We start from the raw sequence: 20,837 nt of genomic DNA on the forward strand, positions 1-20,837 counted from the left end.
TAAAAAATATCTTGGCAAAATCATATCCACAGAGTTTGACGAGTCAGCATGTTGTGGTAGATAACACTATTGGACTTAATTCTGAATTATATTTTCTTACGTAAAGTGAGTATGTGGCCTAGATCATCTCCAGGTCAGCCCTCAGGATCAGTCAGACTAGCAGATTGTTTGCTTTTATGGTGAAAATAACCGAAAGTTGAGTGAAGAAATCAAATTTGTTTGTAAAGAGTGCACCTCCTCATGGAAACGAGTTTGTCCGATCGTCAGCATGTCTCTGTGCTGAGCAGAGGAAACTCCTGCCTGTTCTCTGCTCTGCACTGGAGAGGCGGGACTTGGCCATAGACAGTGTGGCTTGTATTCCTGGCTCTGTCAGTCGTCCACCAACGCTTCGTGAAGGTGTAACAGGAATAGAAACCTGTTGTTCAGGTTGTAGATGTAACGATGGAGGTTTTGACAGTGAGAGCAGAGAGGAGTGGTCTCTATTCTTTGTGCTGTGCCCAGATGCTCAGAGGCTTATACTGAGGAATGAAACCTGGGAGCTTCACAGTATTTTCATACCCAACTCGACTCCCCTCCCCTCCAGGACGTACAGGTGGGGATGAAAATACACAACATGTGCTGGGTATACACTACCTAGAGGTGGTTTTTTAAAAAATTCTTTTCTCCATTATCTCATTTGTTAGTATCTTCGTGAGATACATAATCCAGGTTTTCCCCTCATTCTACAGGTGGAGTCAACCCTGGATCTGCAGAAGTATTGACAAGATTTGTCACTATTTGTGATTTGATTTTTGTGTTTTTGCAGTTAATAATAGCTCTGTTATATAATTCACATGATAAGTATAACATGATAGTACAAAGTATGTTTTCTGTTTCAGCCAGGATTATGGACTAGGGCCCACCTCTGTAATCAAGAGGCTGAATTTCTCATTTTTTTCGGTTGACGATGTGCCTGTTATGCCATCAGCCACTCCTGCAGGACTTGTTACGAACTGACATTCCAACAACACTGTGCGCTCACCATCAGCACTACGTTTCCCCTTCTCCCTTATGAAGTGGACTGGAGGGTGGGTGGGGGAGGGCGCAGGTGGTGAGGTGGGAGCCATCCTCTCACTGGTTCCCACAAGGGTCTGCGGGAGGGCTGACTTGCTCGTGCGGATACCTGTGGATGATGTTATTAACATGAGTGAGAGGGGTTTATCGGCCGTTTTTCTTTCAGATGATTTCCATGAACTACTGTTCCACTAGGACAGCGGTTCTCAACCTGTGGGTTGGGACCCCTTTGGCGGTCGAACGACCCTTTCGCAGGGGTCGCCTAAGACCATCCTGCACATCAGATATTTACATTACGATTCATCACAGTAGCAACATTACAGTGACAAAGTAGCAACGAAAATAATTTTATGGTTGGGTCACAACATGAGGAACTGTACTTAAAGGGCCAGAAGGTTGAGAACCACTGCACTAGTAGCTTAAAATAAAGCCGGTCTTAAAAATCATGCTCTTTAAAACTGGTTTCACTTTGTGAAGCTCTGTCTTTAATAAGGTTCCCTTTATCACTGCCTTCTCATGTGGTGCGTGTTTCCACCCCTTCATCACCACTGGGCGCAGCACTGCTCACTCCTGGAGCCGAGTTGGAGGCTGTATCGATGCCCTGGGCCCAAGGGCCTGTGCGCTGGTGTTAGGTGTCAGCAGGACAAAGGGATGGCGCCAACCGCCCGGCACTGTGCGCCAGTGACGGGAATTAATTACAAACCAATCAAATCTGTTGCAGCCAATTGGTACAGTAATTGGTAATTGTAGCTGCACGTCTATATGTGCTTATCTGAGCGCCTATAACGTTACTTTCAGAGGCACTTTTGTTCTTTTCCATCCTGCTTGACAAAATGGCCTTCATGCCGTGGGGAGAAAGATGTGCATCATTGGCTGCGAGGCTGCTCCAGCTGCGTGTCTTGTTTGTGTTCCCTTGTTCGTAAAACACGACTCGGATTACAGCTGCATGGTTCCACTCTGATCACTTCTGATTAAGTGGAGCTGAACATTCCTTAAAATAGGTTGTGTAAGCCACCAGTACTTTCTCTGTGCCAATGAGTATCAGAGGTATAGCTGCTGTAGTCTTGTCCTGTAGAGATTGGTTCTTCTCCTCCTCCTCCTCCTCCTCCTCCTCCTCCTCCTCCTCCTCTTCTTTTAAAAGTGAGATTCAGAAAACTTATGGAATAAATTATTCTGAATTTAATCTTTGCTCTAATTGATTTAAGTTGAATGAATTCAGTTAACTAATTTTAATTATATTAGTAGAATTGGGAAAAGGAAGCCAACTAAATAAAATTTTTCCCTTTTCCTGATTGTAGAAGACTATTACCAGTGATTTGTCACTAAGGATTATCTTTGAAAGGAGATAAACAATACTTCTTTGTTCAGAAGGGTCCTTTTAAAGTAGAATATAACTCTTGTGACTAAAGTAAGGTTGGTGCTGTGTTTCGTTTGTGAGTAATTAGGTGTAGTTTATTGTTAGTGTTGGGCCTAATTTCCAAAGTGTAGCCAAAATTTTTAAGCATTTATATTTGAAAAGTGTTTTTGAGATCTTTGAGTACCACTGATACTGTAAAGTCAGTTTAAAACTTAGTTATGGAAAAGTAATGTTTTCATAGAACAAGTTATCATTTTAAAAAATTAAATTTATTGGGGTAACTGCTACCAGTATCCTGTATGTGTCATGGTGTGCAGCTGTCTAGCACACACCTGTACAAGCACATGACCCCGCATCCGGGCTCTTCCTCCACCTTGTGTTTGACCCTCTGCTGTCTTCATCCTTCCCACCCCCGTTTCCTCTGGTAGCCATCGCTTTGTTGCTGTTTCTGTGTGTGGTTTTTTTGTTTGTTTGTTTTGTTTGTTCTTTGGTTGCTTTTTGTTGTCTATCCCACAAATGAGTGAAATCATATGGTTTTTGTCCTTCCCCATGGGACGTACTTCATTTGGGAATATTTCATCTTTTTTATGGCCGAGTAGTATTTCTCTGTAGATATGTACCACATCTTCTTCATCCATTCACCCGCTGAAGGCCACTGGCTTGTTTCCATGTCTTGGCTGTTGTAGAACACACAACTTAACAAGGAGAAAAGAATGGTTAAAAGGTGAGCAGAGGGTCCGGCCCTGTGGCTCAGTGATTGAGTGTCAACCCATGAACCAAGAGTTACCGGTTCGATTCTGGGTCAGGGCCCATGCCTGGGTTGCAGGCTCAGTCCCCAGTAGGGGGCATGCAGGAGGCAGCTGATCAATGATAATTCTCTCTCATCCATGTTTCTATATCTCTCTCTCACTTCCTCTCTCTCTAAAGATCAATAAAAACATTTAAAAAAATTAGCAGAGGACCTGAATAGATACTTTTCAAGGAACACATACAGTTGCTAATAGATATAAGAAAAAATTGTAGCTATAAGGGAAATGCAAATCAAAACTACAATGAGCCTGGCCAGTTTGGATCAGTGGTCAACCCATGAACCAAGAGGTAACTGGTTCAATTCCTGGTTTTCCTGGGTTGCAGGTTCGATCCCTAGTAAGAGGTGTGCAGGAGGCAGCTGATCCATGTTTCTCTCTCACTGATGTTTCTCTCTCTCTCTCTCTAAAATAAATAAAAATGTATTTAAAAAACAAAAACTACAATGAGATACCACCTCACACCTATTACAATGGCTATTGCCAGTAAGACAAATAAGTATTGGAAAGGATGTGGAGAAAAAGGGAACTCTCGTATACTGCTGGTGGGATGGCAGTCTCCTTGGAAAACCAGTATGTGTCGTGTACTAAAGTGGAACATACACCTGCCCTGTCACTCAGCAGTTTCACCCTTGGGCTTATACCCAACAGAAATGCAAACATCAGTCAGTGTAGAGCACATCTACATAAGTAGCAGTGTATAATTTGTAATATCCAGAATTTGAAATCATCTAATTCAACAGTTGATTGCATAAATAAATATCCATTTAAAGAATATTGTTCAGTTGTGACCTTGGACATCGACAATAAATGAATTGCAGGTACACTGAAATATGGATGAACCTAGTAAACAGATGTAAAAAAGAAGCCACAAAATAATACATACACTATGGGTTCATTTATATGGATTTTGGAATAAGGTGAAATTGAACTATTACAGATTAAAGCAGTGGAAAGACATGGAGTTGTAATAGGGAGGAGATACCAGGGAACTTCTAGAGACTGGATTTGTTATACTCTTGTCCTGGGTGGTGGTTGCTTGGGTCTGTGCTCTGAAATGATTTATCTGTACATTTGTGTTTTGTGTACTTTCTGTTTATTAACGTCACAATAAAGAGGGTTAAAAGAATGGCATTCTGGCTCAGATGGTGTGGCTCAATAGTTGAGCATCGAATGGTGAACCAGGAGGTCACGGTTTGATTCCTGGTCAGGGCACATGCCTGTGTTATGGACTCAATCTCTGGTGGGGAGCATGCAGGAGGCAGCAACTGATGATTCTCTTTCATCATTGATGTTTCTTTTTAAAAAAAAATTTTTTTTATTGGTTTCAGAGAGGAAGGGAGAGGGAGAGAGAGATAAAAATATCAATGATGAGAGAGAATCATGGATTGGCTCTCTCCTGCATGCCCCCCACTGGGGATCAAGCCCGCAACCCGCGCATATGCTCTGACCGGGAATCGAACTGTGATCACCTGGTTCAGAGGTCGACGCTCAACCACTGAGCCACGCTGGTCAGGCGTCATTGATGTTTCTTTATCTCTCTCCCTTTCTCTTTCTCTGAAATCAATAAAAATATATTTTTAAAAAAGAATGGTCATTCTAGAGATCTTGAGAGGAATATCAATACCATCTCTTGGTTTTTAGATTCTCAGCTTCACTAATTTCTTGCCAAACAGTAAGAATGAAAACAACAACCAAAAATCTAGATCAGTATATTTTGTAGCTTCCTCAGTAAGGAGTATAATGTAGAAATTATTAATTTTTAAGTTCTTCACTCTGAAGTATGTTTTTTTTAAACTTTTAGTTTAAGAATGGAATTTAATGTTTGTTGTTTTTTTCAATTAGGAGGTGCTGATGATGCTGGATAATTATGTAAGAGATTTCAAAGCATTGATTGACTGGATTCAACTTCAGGAAAAGCTAGAGAAGACCGATGCTCAGAGCAGGTAATGAACTCTGGCCTTTATAGTTGTAGCTGCCAGCATTTTCTAAAGCAGTCATTGAAACTGACAATGAACTTAACCTCCGCATTTCTCATTCAGTTGAGTAACAAATATTTATTTGGTACCTACTAGTGCAAGCCCCGTTTATCCAGTGCAGAAATTTCACTGCTGGAGTTTGGTACATTCACTACTTTCATGAATTTGTAGTCTAAGGGAAGGGTGAAATAGAACATATGATTATAAAAAACTAATCCAGCTTTTCAGAGAAGGACGGGATAGACTAGGAAGGAATTCGTGGAGGTAGCAGAAGTGTTTAAAGGGTATGATGGATTTTAACAGAGGTTGGCCTTTCACATGAAGGGGGTAAGTTAAGACAGCCATGGAAGTGCAGAGCATGTATGAAGGGAAAGAAATGTAGGGAAAAGGTATAGTAGTTCTTAATGTAGTAAGACAGTAAGGAAAATGGGTGATTTTTAATTAGGGGAGTAATGAGAGATCAAAGCCACCTTACAATGTTCATCGGCAATCAGCACACACATCGGAATGCGATGTGCCAGCCTCTGGGACTGTGGTGTGGGAAACACTCAGTCCCTGCCCTCGCGAAATGTGTGGTGGGCGCATTCGTTCACAAGAAGGATTGATGTCAAGTACTTAGCAGTGTGCAAAGTGGCATCAACAAGAAGCACAGTGTGGGTTGGGAGCATAAGAGAGGGCTCCCTCAGCAGGTTTGTTGAGTCCAGGAAGGCTTCCCCAAGGAGGTCCTATTTCAGTGAGACAATATCAGGAGGACTTATCTTGGCAAAGAGAAGAGTCATTCCATTGGAGGTGATGGATCCGTGATATCCAGGAGGTGGGAGAGCACAGTGGCGTCAGGAATGTAGTGTTAGCAGGGCTGGAGTGAGGAGAGCAAGGGGAGGCGGAGCATAAGGTGAGCCTAGACAGGTGGGCTGGAGCCGGATTACATAGGGTGCTGTAGACATGATAAAACTGTACACTTTATTTTGAGCCATAAAAGGTTTTTATTAAGTGAAACCTGATCCCTTTTGATCTGGGCCAAGTCACATGCAGCTACAATGATGCCTATTACCCAAAGAAAATAGGCCCAGGCTACCTTTTTCCTTGGATTTAACGTTGGTTCAGCCTCAGTAAGTGGAACCAGCCAGTAGAGGATGCCTCTTTTGTGGGGGAACCAAGAGAGTGAAGGGATCCCAAGAGACAGATCCAGAGGGTTTGATTCCACAGGAAACCAAAATCAGGGTAACCATGATGTGTTGATCCTTTTAAAATTTTTGTTTCTCAGAGTAAAAATTTTGATTGTGTGTGTGTGTGTGTGTGTGTGTGCGCACCTGCTTTACCCACAGTTCCTGGATGGGTGAGGCTGAGTTGTCTTTGTACCATGCAATTTTGCCCTTACTTCTTGTAACATGTGATTAGATCTGGTGTGTGTAGGGGGTGCATTTCTTCACTGGGTTGAATCAGTTAGGAGATTATAATGCTGACTTGGGATTGGTGGCTACATTGTCCTGTGAAGATAAGCAAAGGGAAGTGCATTCAAGGAAAATGGAGTAGATGTACAGAGAGAAGAAGGATGAAAGAAATCATGTGATCTTGGAGAATTTTAAAGTGTTGCTTCAAAGCCTGTGTCTTCCAGGTCTAATCCTCACGAGCCCTGATTCTAGTTCCCCCTTCCCTTGGATGTCCTTGACCTTGTAAAGTTTATATACAACAAATCTTTATTTTCTTTTTTTATTGAACTTCATTGAGTTTCTATAATGTAACCACCAATGCATATGAAGAGCTAATTATATTTTTGTTTCTTGCTTGCAAACTCCAGGCAACCAGTGGTGGCTGTGTGGAGGATTGTATTGAGAAAGATTCTGAGGCCCAGTCCAACCTTCACAGCCATCTCATGGTTCAGAAACACCTGGAGCGTCTCTTCTTACCTTAACCAGTTAACATCATTTCTTCTCTTTGCCTCTCAAGGCAGCTCTCAGATACAGAGAGCAACCTTAAATTCCCTATAAATGGCATTATTCAGCTTATATTTATCAAATCATGCATCAAAATTAATTTCACCTAGACTTGAGACTTAAATATAAAAGCTGAAATTGTACATATTTAGAGAAGAAAATATCTATATATATAAAAGGCTAATATGCAAAGTATCCCTGCAGAGTTTGACTGGGAGTTCTATGGCTGACCACCAGGGACCAGCGCAGAATGAAAGAAGGCCCTGGCCGGCAGCCGGCAGCTGAGGAAGGGAGGCCCTGGCCGGCAGCCGGCAGCTGAGGAAGGGAGGCCCTGGCCGGCAGCCGGCAGCTGCTAGGGACCCTACCTGTGCACAGATTTTGTGCACTGGGCCTCTAGTCCTATATAATAAAAGGCTAATATGCAAATTGTCCCCTTAATTGGGAGTTTGACTGGGAGTTCGACCAGGGGGCAGGGCTGGCTGGCCAAACCACCCGTGGCCCAACCACCCGTGGCCCCGGCCCTGGACAGCCCCGCCTCTGATCGGTTCCCCCACCTGATCAGGGGCGGGGCCATCCTGGCAACCGCCTGCGACCCCTCTCCCTGGCCAGCCCGGCCTGATCAGGGCAGGCTGGCTGGACCCCACCTGTGCACAAATTCATGCACCGGGCCTTTAGTAGATACATATTTACATATTTATATTGTGGGTAAGGACTCTGTAAGACAAAGTAAGAAACCACAAAAGAAAATATTGATAGGCTTGATTTAATAGGAAGAAAATATGTTATTATACATAAAAAATTAAAAGAGAAATAGGTACATTATCTAACCCAAAGGATTTATAGCCATAGTAGTAATAGTAGTAGTAGTAAATGATTTCAAATCAATTAGAAAATGTTACAAATCCCAGTAGAAAAAAATGGGCAAAAGGTACCAACATGCAAATTCCAAAATAAAAAATTCAAATAGTTGTTAAAAAGTTTAGCCTAAGTAGTAATGATAATCATAAACAAAAATTTGAAAAACAAACACAAATAGCATTTTTTAAAACATTAAACAACCTTTATGAAATTCCTGTAGGAAAAAGAAGTCATTACAAGACTGAAACTCTATCCCAGGACTCAGGAAACATTTTTTTGTAAAGTGCCAGATAATACATATTGTAGACTTGCTGGCAGTGCTGTCTTTTTCACAGGCCAATGAGAGTTCTAAAAGAAGAGATCAGCTGTTGGCAAGCTTCCAGGGAAAGGGCACGTATCATCTGGTGGACGTATCATTTGTTACAGCCTTTGTGAAAGGTGATTGGGCAGTGAAATATCAAATGCTTTAGACTTGATTTGGATAATCTTTTATCTGAATTTTCTTGTTTTCTAACAATCCGTGTTACATTGAGAGAAAAAAATCAAAATCACGCCGAAACCGGTTTGGCTCAGTGGATAGAGCGTCAGCCTGTGGACTGAAGAGTCCCGGGTTCGATTCCGGTCAAGGGCATGTACCTGGGTTGTGGGCACATCCCCAGTAGGACATGTGCAGGAGGCAGCTGATCGATGTTTCTCTCTCATCGATGTTTGTGTCTCTCTCCCTTCCTCTCTGTAAAAAATCAATAAAATATATTTAAAAAAATCAAAATCACTAGTTGAATGGAGAGTAAGAGGCACAGAGGTTCTGGGGAGTTAGGAGGTGACTGAAGGCATGGGGTGTAGAACACTTTGCTGGAGGAAAACTTTTTAGTGGAGATTGTACAGCTGATTGGTTGTGGGCCTGTGAGGAAGGAGGAGTTAGCTTCCTCAGCAAAGAGCAAAAAAGTGTTTATGCTTCCACTCACATGGGTGATCTCAGGTAGAGAAAGGAGCCTTCATGTTTCCCTGGGTATTCCTTTAACCTCCTCACTGCATTTCCGTCTGGATCCCAGGACTACACACTTACTAGTAGTTCTCAGGACAGTAGACACACGAGCCTGAATCAGTACCATTGCACCACTTTTTTATAAAGAAACAATATTTCTTTTTTTTTAATCCTCATCAGAAGATACTAATATGTTTTTGTTAGGGAGAGAGAGAAACATCGATCTGAGAGGAAAACATTGATTGGTTGCCTCCACATGCGCCCTGACCAGAGATCTAACCCATAACCTTTCTGTGTGTGGGATGACACTCCAACTAACCGAGCCACCCAACCAGAGCCATTGTACCACATTTTAAAATGTGTTTAGCTGGGTGTGTGGAGGCTTTCAAAACATAAATGTACTATATATCTCATGTCTTTGTAGCTCGTGGCCTTTTTTATTTAAGTAGGGTTGTTTGCTATGCTGAAGTGGGTGGAAAATCCTGACTGCATCATCTGTGATTGCTTACTGGTAATATAGTTACTTTATGGTCAACAGTGCCCCAGGAAAAAATTGTGACCTAATTACGTTTCCACCTACTAGTAACTTCTAGAAAGCATTAGGTTTCCTCTCTTTTCTCTGCTAATGTACTCTGTCTTGAATCGGCAGACCGACGTCATTGGCGTGGGAAGTAAAGAAGATGTCTCCGGGACGTCATGTGCTTCCAAGCCCATCGACAGATAGAATAAGTGTAACATCAAATGCTCGAAGAAGCTTAAATTTTGGGTGAGATGAACTAAAAAAAACTACTAAGGCTTTCATTGCTGTAAATTATTTTCTGTGGTTAACACACTTAAAGTATTATAAAACAGATATTCTGTTACAAAAATACCCATGTATATTGTTGTGTATCTGTTTGAAATTGTTTGAATAAAATGTTTTTTAAAAACCCAGGACAGTACAGTTTAACTTTAGGAAATATAATATATTCAGAAATAATTAGGTGCACAAAATCTAAACCCATAAACATACTCCATGCTAAATGACTCATAACAAGAACTGACAGTTCTTTCAAAAAGATAGAGCTACATGTTATCATCGTTATTGTCATATAAATTATATCTTTGTACATGATAATCTCACCAACACAGTTTTATAATCATTGTTTTATGCAATTGTCTTAAATCAGAACAAGAAGAGAGTTACAGAAGAAAAAATACATCCACATGGTCTTTTGTATTTACCCATGTAGTACTTTCACTGGTGTTCTTTATTTCATCGTGTGGATTCAAGTTACTGTGCAGTGTCCTCTCATTTCAGCCTGTAGGGGACTCCCTGTAGCATGACTTGTTGAACATGTCTGCTAGTGACAGTTTTTCTCAAGTTTTATCTGAGAATAACTTACTTTATCCTTTAGCTTTTGAAGGATAGTTTTGCGGTGCATATAATTCTTGGTTTAAAGTCTCCCCCCTCCTTCTCCCTCCCCCAGCACTTTGAATATGTCCTCTCACTGCCTTCTGGTTTCCATGGTTTCTGATAAGAAATCAGGTGTTATTCTCATTGGAAATTCATTCATTCATTCATTCATTCATTTATTTAATTGTTTTTTATTGATTTCAGAGAGAGGAAGGGAGAGGGAGAGAGAGAGATAGAAACATCAATGATGAGAGAGAATCATCGAGCGGCTGCCTCCTGCATGCCCCCTACTGGGGATCAAGCCCGCAACCTGGGCATGTGCCCTTGACTGGAGCTGAACCCAGGACCCTTTGGTCCTCAGGCCAACGCTCTATTCACTGAGCCAAACCGGCTAGGGCCAAATATATTTTATTTAACATTTAAACCTATTGAGTATATATTTAATATTTAACTTTTATATTTATGTGAGTTATTAATGCAGCAGTTTTCTCCATAGGGCTTCACCTGGCACAGTGGCTGCTCCCCGTGTGGCTTCTGCAGGTGTTAGTTGGGCTGACAAGGTAAAGGCTCATCATTCAGGGACTACTGCTTCTTCAGATGTAGCTCCTGTGCAGTCTTGCCCACCAGTGACAGTGCAGAAGACTTCCTGCAAAAATGGCAAGTGGCTTTCATTCATTCTTATGTAGTAGACAAGTGGACATCAATGGGAATATTTGTTTTATTTGAAATTGGAGCTAATAGCATTATATAGTTATCTTTCGCATCATTTATATCATATTAATCTGCCCTACTTAAAGCTATGAAATAGTCTTTAAAAATGTATGAAAGCATATGGAAATCATTCTAGTCTCAGGTTTGTCAATTCCTTTGTCATTTTATTTATAATGTAGGTCCTTTATAACTCTTTTGACTTAAAGAAAAAAAATAGTCATTCCATTCTCTACGCAGTATATGCTTTTAAGTTGCATGCCACTATTTCATTTTATTAATATTTGAATATTATTTTGATATTAAAGTAATATTCTATGTTTATCTTTACTCACACATCTGTTTTCTTTTTTTTTTGGTTGTTGTTAATCCTCACCCGAGGATATTTTTCCATTGCTTTTAGAGAAAGTAGAAGGGATGGAGGGCGGGAGGGAGGGAGGGAGGGAGAGAGAGATAAAGAGAAAGAAACATCGATGTGAAAGAGACACATTGATTGGTTGCCTCCCACACGTACCCGACCAGGGCCAGGGATCGAGTCTGCAACCAAGATACGTGCTCTTGAATAGAACCAAACCAGGGACCCTTCAGCCCATGGGCTGACACTCTATCCACTGAGCCAAACCAGCTAGGGCTATTTTCTTTAAAAAAAAAAAAAAAAGATTTTTATTGATTTTAGAGAGAGGAAGGGAGAGGAAGAGAGAGATAGAAACATCCATGGGAGAAACATTGATTGGCTGCCTCCTGCATACCACCCACAGGGGGAAAGGGGGAGAAATAAAGTAAAAACTGACAAATGAGGGCGGAAATTTCAAAATATATACTCATACTGGAAGATTTTAACATAACAGTCCCAACAATGATAATACAAAGTATAGAAAAATCAGTGAAGATATACACAGCCTGATTAATGAACTTGTCATAATTGAAAGGCCTAACAAATAATGCTTATTCTTTCCCATTCTTTTTTTGATGCTTCACTCTAGAAACATTTTATTGATATGTCTTTCTCTGTTCTATATGATGAATCCATATTTTCTTAAATATATTAATAATGGTTATTTTTTTAAAGTCTGTGTCCAAAAAGTAAAATATCTAAACTACCTGTGTATTTGTTACTTTAAAAACATTTTTGTGGTGTTTTCAGTTACTTGATTATGTTTTACAACAAACCACATACTATTTAATTAAATGTTTAATAACATATATTAAAAATTATAGAGGTTCCTTCTAAAAATACTTTTCTTTTGGCAAGAAGATAAGAGCACCAGCAGGTCACCTTCATTCCGTCAGAGCTTGGTTTGAGGTTTTACTGCAGTTGGTATGTTTTAGTTTTGTCTTTATCCTTTTTCGCGTATCAACTGAAAACCTGGGGTGTTTGCCAAGGCCACTCCATTCCTGCTTTCCAGCATTTGTTTCCTCAGCACCGCAGTTACTACAGATCTCTCAGCTCATTAGCATCCCAGCTGCTGCTTTCTCTGGGTGCCTGGGAGTCTTGGCCTGTCTATGCAAAGCTCAGCAGCTGTCAGACTTCTTAGGGGAAGACGGAATGCAGACTTTTTGGCTCACTTTCCTGCAGTGAGCCCCTCTGCAGTCCACGTTGCTTAGGCTCATTGAACTCCAGTGTCTGTCTCAGCCAGACAAGACTGCTGGTTTCTGTGGGGCTCACTTCCCTGCACTGTGAATTCCACATGTCTTCAGGGAAAATTCTGGGGTGGATGTGGATCTCATGTTGTTGTCCTTCCCTTTTCTCAGGGAATATAGTTCCTCAAATCTCGCCTGTATTGCTTGATTTCCAGGGGCATTAAACAGTTCATTTAGATATTTTGTCCAGTTTTTATAGGCGTGTTTGGAGGAAAGAAGGTTAATTTTGTTATAGGCTACTTTGTCATGGCTGTACAAGTTCCAAAAAATTTCAGATGATTGAACTTACTCTGCTCCTTTTAGACACAGTGGAATTAAGTTAGAAACCGGTTACGGAAAGATAACCATACAATTCTCAAGTTTTTAGAATTGTAGAGTCTATTTCTGAATATTCCATGAGTCAGAAGAAATCAAAGTGAAATTTAGAAAATGTAAATTGAATTAAAATGAGTATTTAAAATCTTGTGGGATTAGGTAAAGCTATGCTTTGAGGAAAATTTCTAGCCTCAATTACATGTGTTAGAAAAGAAAACTTAAATCACACTCTTTGGATTCTGGGAGTTTGGGAGGCAGCTTTCACTTAGCCGTTGGGACAAGAACACCAGACCCATTTGCCTGAACATGCTAAGTATATGACCTTGGGCAGATGACTGAGCCTCTCTCAGTCTCAGTTCCTTACTGATAAGACGGGGTGGTAGCACTCATAGGTGGTTGTGAAGATTAAAAGTGTGGTTATATGTACAGCCCTGAGAAGAGGGCGAGCACATAGTGCACCCTGTGCTCTGATAGATGGTCACTCACACTTCGGACCCTGCGCTGGCCTCCAGTCATTCCTGATCTAAGTCTCAGTTTTGTTATTTGTAAATTAGGGATAATAAAGAAAATGTTTGTGGGGTAGGATTAATCCCTACCACACAGTGTAGTTATAGGAATTAGAGACTCTGCATGTGTGAACGTATATATGTATGTGTGTACACACACACATACATACAATACACCTTGTATAACAGTGTCATATTTGTATATGACTTATATTTAATGGGAATTAGATTGGAATTATTTTTATTTTATAGGTTTTTAAAATTTTTTATTATCTACAGAAATATTTATTATTTTCTTCCTTTAATTGCATAGAACGGAAAGATGCTGAAGGATGGGAGACTGTTCAGAGAGGGAGGGCTGTTCGCTCACGATCAACAGCAGCGATGCCAAAAGTTTCAACACAAGCTCTAAGGTCAAAGGATGACAGTGATAAAGAAAATGTACGTCTTTTGCCGGATGAAAGCGTACAGAAAGGGGAAGCTGGAGACGGACCTTCTAACGCCATAGAAGCTCGGCCCAAAGACTCAGTACATTCTTGTGACCATCCTCTTGCTGAAAGAACCCAGGTAGTACACTCAGAAAATCCTTGTAGTGAATTTTTATAAGGGATGTGTGTATGCAGAATGTCTCATTTTTCTCCTTCATTTTTAACTTTTTATTGTGAAAAATTTCAAATCTGCAGACAAGTTGCAAGTATAGAATAATGAACCCTCCTATGTCCTTTATGTAGATTCATAGGTAAATGCTTTGCCATATTTTTTTCTATGTATATTTATGTCACACAAACATTGTATGCTAAACATTAGAATAATGTGCATATATCATAACCATTCACCTTCTACAGCATGTCCTTCCAAAGAAGAAACTTTTTTTTAAATACTTTTTTTATTGATTTCAGAGAGGAAGGGAAAGGGAGAGAGAGATAGAAACATCAATGATGAAAAGAGTCATCGATTGGCTGCCTCCTGCACACCTCCCACTGGGGATTGAGCCTGCAACCCTGGCATGTACCTCTGATCGGAATTAAACCTAGGACCCTTCAGTCCACAGGCTGATGCTCTATCCACTGAGCAAAACTGGCTAGGGCCAAAGAAAAAACTTTTACATAACCACATTATAATTATAAAATTGAGGGAATTTGACATTTATATATTATTACCTATTTTATAGTCAATATTCAAAAATTTCCAGCTGTCCCAATAATTTTTTTTTCTGTTCATCAGATTATTTATTCACTTGATTTTTAGATTCACTTGTTGATAGATGTGTATTTGTTGTTCATAATTTCTATCTTTACCTTTTTCTTCTTCTTCCTCTTCTTAAAGGATACCTTTCAGCATTTCATATAATACTGGTTTAGTGGTGATGAACTCCTTTAGCTTTTCCTTATCTGTGAAGCTCTTTATCTGACCTTCAATTCTGAATGATAGCTTTGCTGGATAAAGTAATCTTGGTTGTAGGTTCTTGCTGTTCATCACTTTGAATATTTCTTGCAACTCCCTTCTGGCCTGCAAAGTTTCTGTTGAGAAATCAGCTGACAGTCGTATGGGTATTCCCTTGTAGGTAACTGACTGTCTTTCTCTTGCTGCTTTTAAGATTCTCTCTTTGTCTTTTGCTCTTGGCATTTTAATGATGATGTGTCTTGGTGTGTTCCTCTTTGGATTCCTTTTGTTTGGGGTTCTCTGCACTTCCTGGACCTGTAAGTCTATTTCTTTCACCAGGTAGGGGAAGTTTTCTGTCATTATTTCTTCAAATAGGTTTTCAATATCTTGCCCTCTCTCTTCTTCTGGTACCCCTATAATTCGTTTGAAGCTGTCCCAGAGGCTCCTTACACTATCTTCGTATTTGTGGATTCTTTTTTCATTTTGCTTTTCCAGTTAGGTGTTTTTTGCTTCTTCGTATTTCAAATCTTTGACTTAATTCTTGCGATCCTCTGGTCTGCTGTTGGAACTCTGCATAATATTCTTTATTTCAGTCAGTGTATGCTTAATTTCTAGTTGGTCCTTTTTCTTTTTTCTTTTTTTTTGGGGGGGCGGGGCTGACTTTTTACTTTTATTTTTATTTTTTAATTAAATCTTTATTGTTCAGATTACATTTGTTCCTCTTTTTTTTCCCCCCATAACTTCCCTCCTCCCAGTTCCCGCCCCACCCTCCACCCTCACTCCCCACCCACTGTGCTCATCCATAGGTGCACGATTTTTGTCCAGTCTCTTCCCGCATCTCCCTCTCCCCTTTCCCCCCCAAGAATAGTCAGTCCATTCCCTTTCTATGTCCCTGATTCATTATAATCACCAGTTCATTCTGTACATCAGATTATTTATTCACTTGATTCTTAGATTCACTTGTTGTTGTTTTTTTAAATTAAATCTTTATTGTTCTGATTACATTTGTTCCTCTTTTTTTCCCATAACTCCCCTTCTCCCAGTTCCCGCCCCACCCTCTGCCGTCACTCCCCACCCACTGTCCTCATCCATAGGTGCACGATTTTTGTCCATTCTCTTCCCGCATCTCCCATTCCCCCCCCCCCCAAGAATAGTCAGTCCATTCCCCTTCTATGTCCCTGATTCATTGTAATCACCAGTTCATTCTGTACATCAGATTATTTATTCACTTGATTCTTAGATTCACTTGTTGATAGATGCATGTTTGTTGTTCACAATTTGTATCTTTACCTTTTTCTTCTTCCTTTTCTTAAAGGATACCTTTCAGCATTTCATATAATACTGGTTTAGTGGTGATGAACTCCTTTAGCTTTTCCTTATCTGTGAAGCTCTTTATCTGACCTTCAATTCTGAATGATAGCTTTGCTGGATAAAGTACTCTTGGTTGTAGGTTCTTGGTATTCATCACTTTGAATATTTCTTGCCATTCCCTTCTGGCCTGCATAGTTTCTGTTGAGAAATCAGCTGACAGTCATATGGGTATTCCCTTGTAGGTAATTGAGTATCTTTCTCTTGCTGCTTTTAAGATTCTCTCTTTGTCTTTTGCTCTTGGCATTTTAATGATGATGTGTCTTGGTGTGGTCCTCTTTGGATTCCTTTTGTTTGGGGTTCTCTGCGCTTCTTGGACCTGTAAGTCCATTTCTTTCACCAGGTGGGGGAAGTTTTCTGCCATTATTTCTTCAAATAGGTTTTCAATATCTTGCTGTCTCTCATCTTCTGGGATCTGGAGCTCAGAGTCTGAGACTCCCTCCTGATTGAAAACGACAACCGGGCCCTCAGCCACCAGCCCGCTCTGCGCGCGCACCTCCACACCTTTGTATTTTCCACACTGTGCCTCCTCTGAGCCTCGGTATGCTGTTGTCTTTCCTTCTAGTTGAAGAGTCTCTCCTCAGCCAGCCTTCCTGTGGTTCTGGGTGATGTCCGTTCCGTCTTTTAGTTGTATTTTTGAAGTGGTTGTTTGCGGCAGCAATCTCCGGTGTTTACCTACGCCGCCATCTTGGTCTCCTCCCTCTAGTTGGTCCTTTTTCATATCCTCGAGGGTCTCACCAGACTTTTTTTTTTTTATTATTGCTTAAAGTATTACGAAGGGTATTACATATGTGTCCTTTTTTTTCCCCCGCCCTTGACAATCCCCTGGCCTCCCCTACCCCCCAGTGTCTATGTCCATTGGTTATGCTAATATGCATGCATACAAGTCCTTCGGTTGATCTCTTACTCCCCTCCCTCCTGCCCCCAACCCTCCCTTGCCTTCCCGCTGCAGTTTGACAATCTGTTTGAGGCAGCTCTGCCTCTGTATCTATTATTGTTCAAAAGTTTATAATGGTCTCTATTATCCATGAATGAGTGAGATCATGTGGTATTTTTCCTTCATTGACTGGTTTATTTCACTTAGCATAATGTTCTCCAGTTCCATCCATGCTGTTGCAAATGGTAAGAGTTCCTTCTTTTTTACAGCAGCATAGTATTCACCAGACTTTTTTGAGGGTCTTACTAAATTTATCGGCGGTTTCTAGAAAGTTCTTGAAAACCCTTAGAAGTGTGGTTTTGAACTCTATATCCAGTCATTTGCTGTCCTCCATTTCTGTCATTTGTGACCTGTTTCTTTGTCTTCGCATTTTTTATGCTTCCCTGTGTTGATAGAGTGGCTTTCTGTGCTAGGTGTCCTAAGGGGCCCAGTGGCTCAGCCTCCCTAATTACCTGAGGTGGACACTCTTGGTGCACCCCCTTGTGGGCTTTGTGCACAGTCTTGTAGTTGAGCCTTGATTGTTGTAGGTATCACTGGGAGGAATTGACCTCAAGGCCAATTGGCTGTGAGAATCAGCTGTGTCTGCAGTGGGAGAACTTCTGTGCTGGAGACACTCTTCTGGGGCAAGACTTGCTTCAGTGGGGCTTTGGTGCTTACTGAGTCTGCCCCCTGAGTGTGTCCTTTATGGATCCAAGGAGCTGTAATCTGGATGGTCCCAATCTGACCACCAGGCACACTGGCTCCTGGATCGCTAAGGAGGTGCTAATCTAGCCTCTTCCTGAGGCTACCCAGCAGGAGCTCAGCTGTGAAGCAATGCAGTTGCCATGGGGCCTTGGGCCAGCCTCAAGTTTTTTAGGTAATTTTCAGATTGCAAAGGGCTAGGCCTTTCATATGCAAAAGCCAGCGCACAGCTTGGGTGGGGCGGGGGTCCCAGGGGATCAACAGGGCGAAGCAAGCAGCTATGGCTGCCCTTAGAGGCCCCGCTTCTCAGTGTCCCGGCAATTGCTGCAGGCACCTCCAAGAGAAAGCTCCCCTCGAGTTCCGACCGATGCCAGACAGTCCCGTTTCTCCCGTGTGAGTCTGGGTCCCCAGAGACTCCCCCGGAACTGGAGCTCAGAGCTTGAGACTCCCTACCAATTGAAAAAGACAACCGTGTCCTCAGCCACCAGCCCTCTCCGGGTGCGCCTCCGTACCTCTGTACTTTACTTCCGCACCGCAGCTCCTCTGAGTCTCGGTATGCTTTTCTCTTTCCTTCTAGTTGTAGAATTTTCACTCAGCCAGCCTTCCTGTGGTTCTGGATGATGTCCGTTCCGTCTTTTAGTTGTATTCTTGAAGTGGTTGTGCTAAGCAGCAATCCCCGGTGTTTACCTATTGCTATTGTGCATTTTAACTCTAAAATTTAACAATATAAGAATTTTGCTGGCTTTGTGTAATGAATAGACCTGATTTTGGAATTTTAGGAATAATCCACACATAAAACTTTTGAGTAATTAAACTGTTGTTAAAATATTTCAATATGAAAGTTCACTGTTGATGGTGGACAAGCTAATCATATTTGTTTTCTCCACTGTCATTCTAAAAATGGAATTAACATATTTATGTATTTTTTCAACTTTACTTTATAGTCAGGCTTTCTTTTTGTCATATAAATTATATTGATTTTTTAATAAACAAGGTTGACTGTATTATAAACAACAGTAATCTAATATAAATATTGCCAAGAAGATTATAAACCATGGTGACTGATGTATAGGTAATGTTGATGGCAATATAAACAATAGGATACAATTTAAATAATGCTTATGCTAAAATCAACACTTTGGGACACTTTAAGTTCTGACCAATAGAATTTTTAAAGTGGTTTATAAGACTTGGCCAAGTTTAATATTTAGATAAATAATTAATCAAACTCAGAATTTTATGGCCACTGCAGTATTTATCGAATGTTTATTTAAGTAGTAATGTGAGTTTTAAATTCAAAATTTTAGATTTCAGTTCTATGTAGAGCTCATTACTCTTGAATATAATTTGAAAACACAGCTGCTTTCTTTTTGTACTCTGAGGTGAAAATAAAGGCTTATTTCTATTCACTAGAATAGACAGGTTTTAAAAAATATGTATTTGGCCTAATCCAATTGTTTTCACATTATGTTACTTACCTATAATAATAAAAGCGTAATATCCTAATTAGACCGGACAGCCGAACGAGCTTCTGGACGTCATTCTGGACGTCCTTCCTGCGGCAGCAGGGGCTGAGGCAGAGGCAGTTAGGGACAATGAGGCAGGCAGGCGAGGAGTTAGGGACGATGAGGCAGGCAGGCAGAGGGGTTAGGGGCAATGAGGCAGGCAGGCAGAGGCAGTTAGGGGCGACCAGGCTGGCAGGCGAGCAGTTAGGGGCAGTCAGGCAGGCAGCTGAGTAGTTAAGGGCGATCAGGCAGGCAGGCAAGTGGTTAGGGGCAATTGGGCAAGCAGGCGAGTGGCTAGGGGTGATTACGCAGGCAGGCAGAGTGGTTGGGGCGATCAAACCGGCAGGTGAGTGGTTAGGGGCGATCAGGCAGGCAGGTGAGTTATTAGGGGCGATCAGGCAGGCAGGTGAGTTATTAGGGGCGATCAGGCAGGCAGGTGAGTTATTAGGGGTGATCAGGCAGGCAGGTGAGTTATTAGGGGCGATCAGGCAGGCAGGTGAGTTATTAGGGGTGATCAGGCAGGCAGGTGAGTTATTAGGGGTGATCAGGCAGGCAGGAGGACATCCCCCAAGGGATCCTGGATTGCGAGAGGGTGCAGGCCAGGCCGAGGGACCTCCCCCACATCCCCATGCATGAATTTTGTATACCGGGCCTCCAGTGTGTTAGATATTCTTAAAGGGGAATGGGAAGATGTTGAAATCTAAAGAATATGAACTTATACTGAAACTGTGTGCTTACATATACTGTACTGTTTATGGTGTATTTCTCTTAGATCTGAGAATTGGTATTATGTACTGTGTTGGGGCTTCATGAAAGATGCTTAGAGGTTGTGTTAATGGTATCTAAAGAGAGCATGCTTCATATTTTTTAGTAAAATGCCCTCAAAGTATATGTTTTGGTGAAAAGTGCCTTTATTTTATAATAGACAGTCTTCACAAAAACCATGTAAATGCCTTTAGTTATTTGAATATAAGACAAAATATTATACTTGTGAACAGATTTCTTTTGTGAGGCATATCTTTTTTTAAAAATATATTTTATTGATTTTTTACAGAGAGGAAGGGAGAAGGATAGAGAGTTAGAAACATCGATGAGAGAGAAACATTGACCAGCTGCCTCCTGCACACTCCGCACTGGGGATGTGCCCGCAACCCAGGTACATGCCCTTTGACCGGAATTGAACCTGGGACCCTTCAGTCCTCAGGCTGACGCTCTATCCACTGAGCCAAACCGGTTAGGGCATGTGAGGCATATCTTAAAGTACTCATCAAGAACAGGCTACTAAAGTAAAATATAATTACAATATGTGTTGCTTAATTTTTTAAAGCACTCAGTGCCCTATACATAGTTGGTATGCAAATAAAATTTGTGGCTGCTTGCTTAATGGTTCCTTTTTGTTTACACTTGAAACATACAAAAAAAGAT

At 41.2% G+C, this 20,837-nt stretch overlaps 1 protein-coding gene across 3 annotated transcripts in view; it reads left to right on the top strand.

Moving 5' to 3' along the window:
• Positions 1-20,837, top strand: part of SCAPER (S-phase cyclin A associated protein in the ER) — a 166,046-nt gene that overhangs the window by 13,713 nt on the left and 131,496 nt on the right. For all 3 annotated transcript variants that reach the window (XM_070400670.1, XM_070400669.1, XM_070400671.1), the window contains exons 6-9: positions 5,062-5,162; positions 9,622-9,738; positions 10,865-11,025; positions 13,852-14,105. In XM_070400670.1, the coding sequence (XP_070256771.1) occupies positions 5,062-5,162; positions 9,622-9,738; positions 10,865-11,025; positions 13,852-14,105 (633 nt within the window). The remainder of the gene's footprint in view (positions 1-5,061; positions 5,163-9,621; positions 9,739-10,864; positions 11,026-13,851; positions 14,106-20,837) is intronic.

This window comes from Myotis yumanensis, unplaced genomic scaffold (assembly GCF_028538775.1).
Source record: "Myotis yumanensis isolate MYYU_CA2020_CCGP unplaced genomic scaffold, mMyoYum1.0.hap1 SCAF_20, whole genome shotgun sequence".
Classification (NCBI taxonomy): Eukaryota; Metazoa; Chordata; class Mammalia; order Chiroptera; family Vespertilionidae; genus Myotis; species Myotis yumanensis.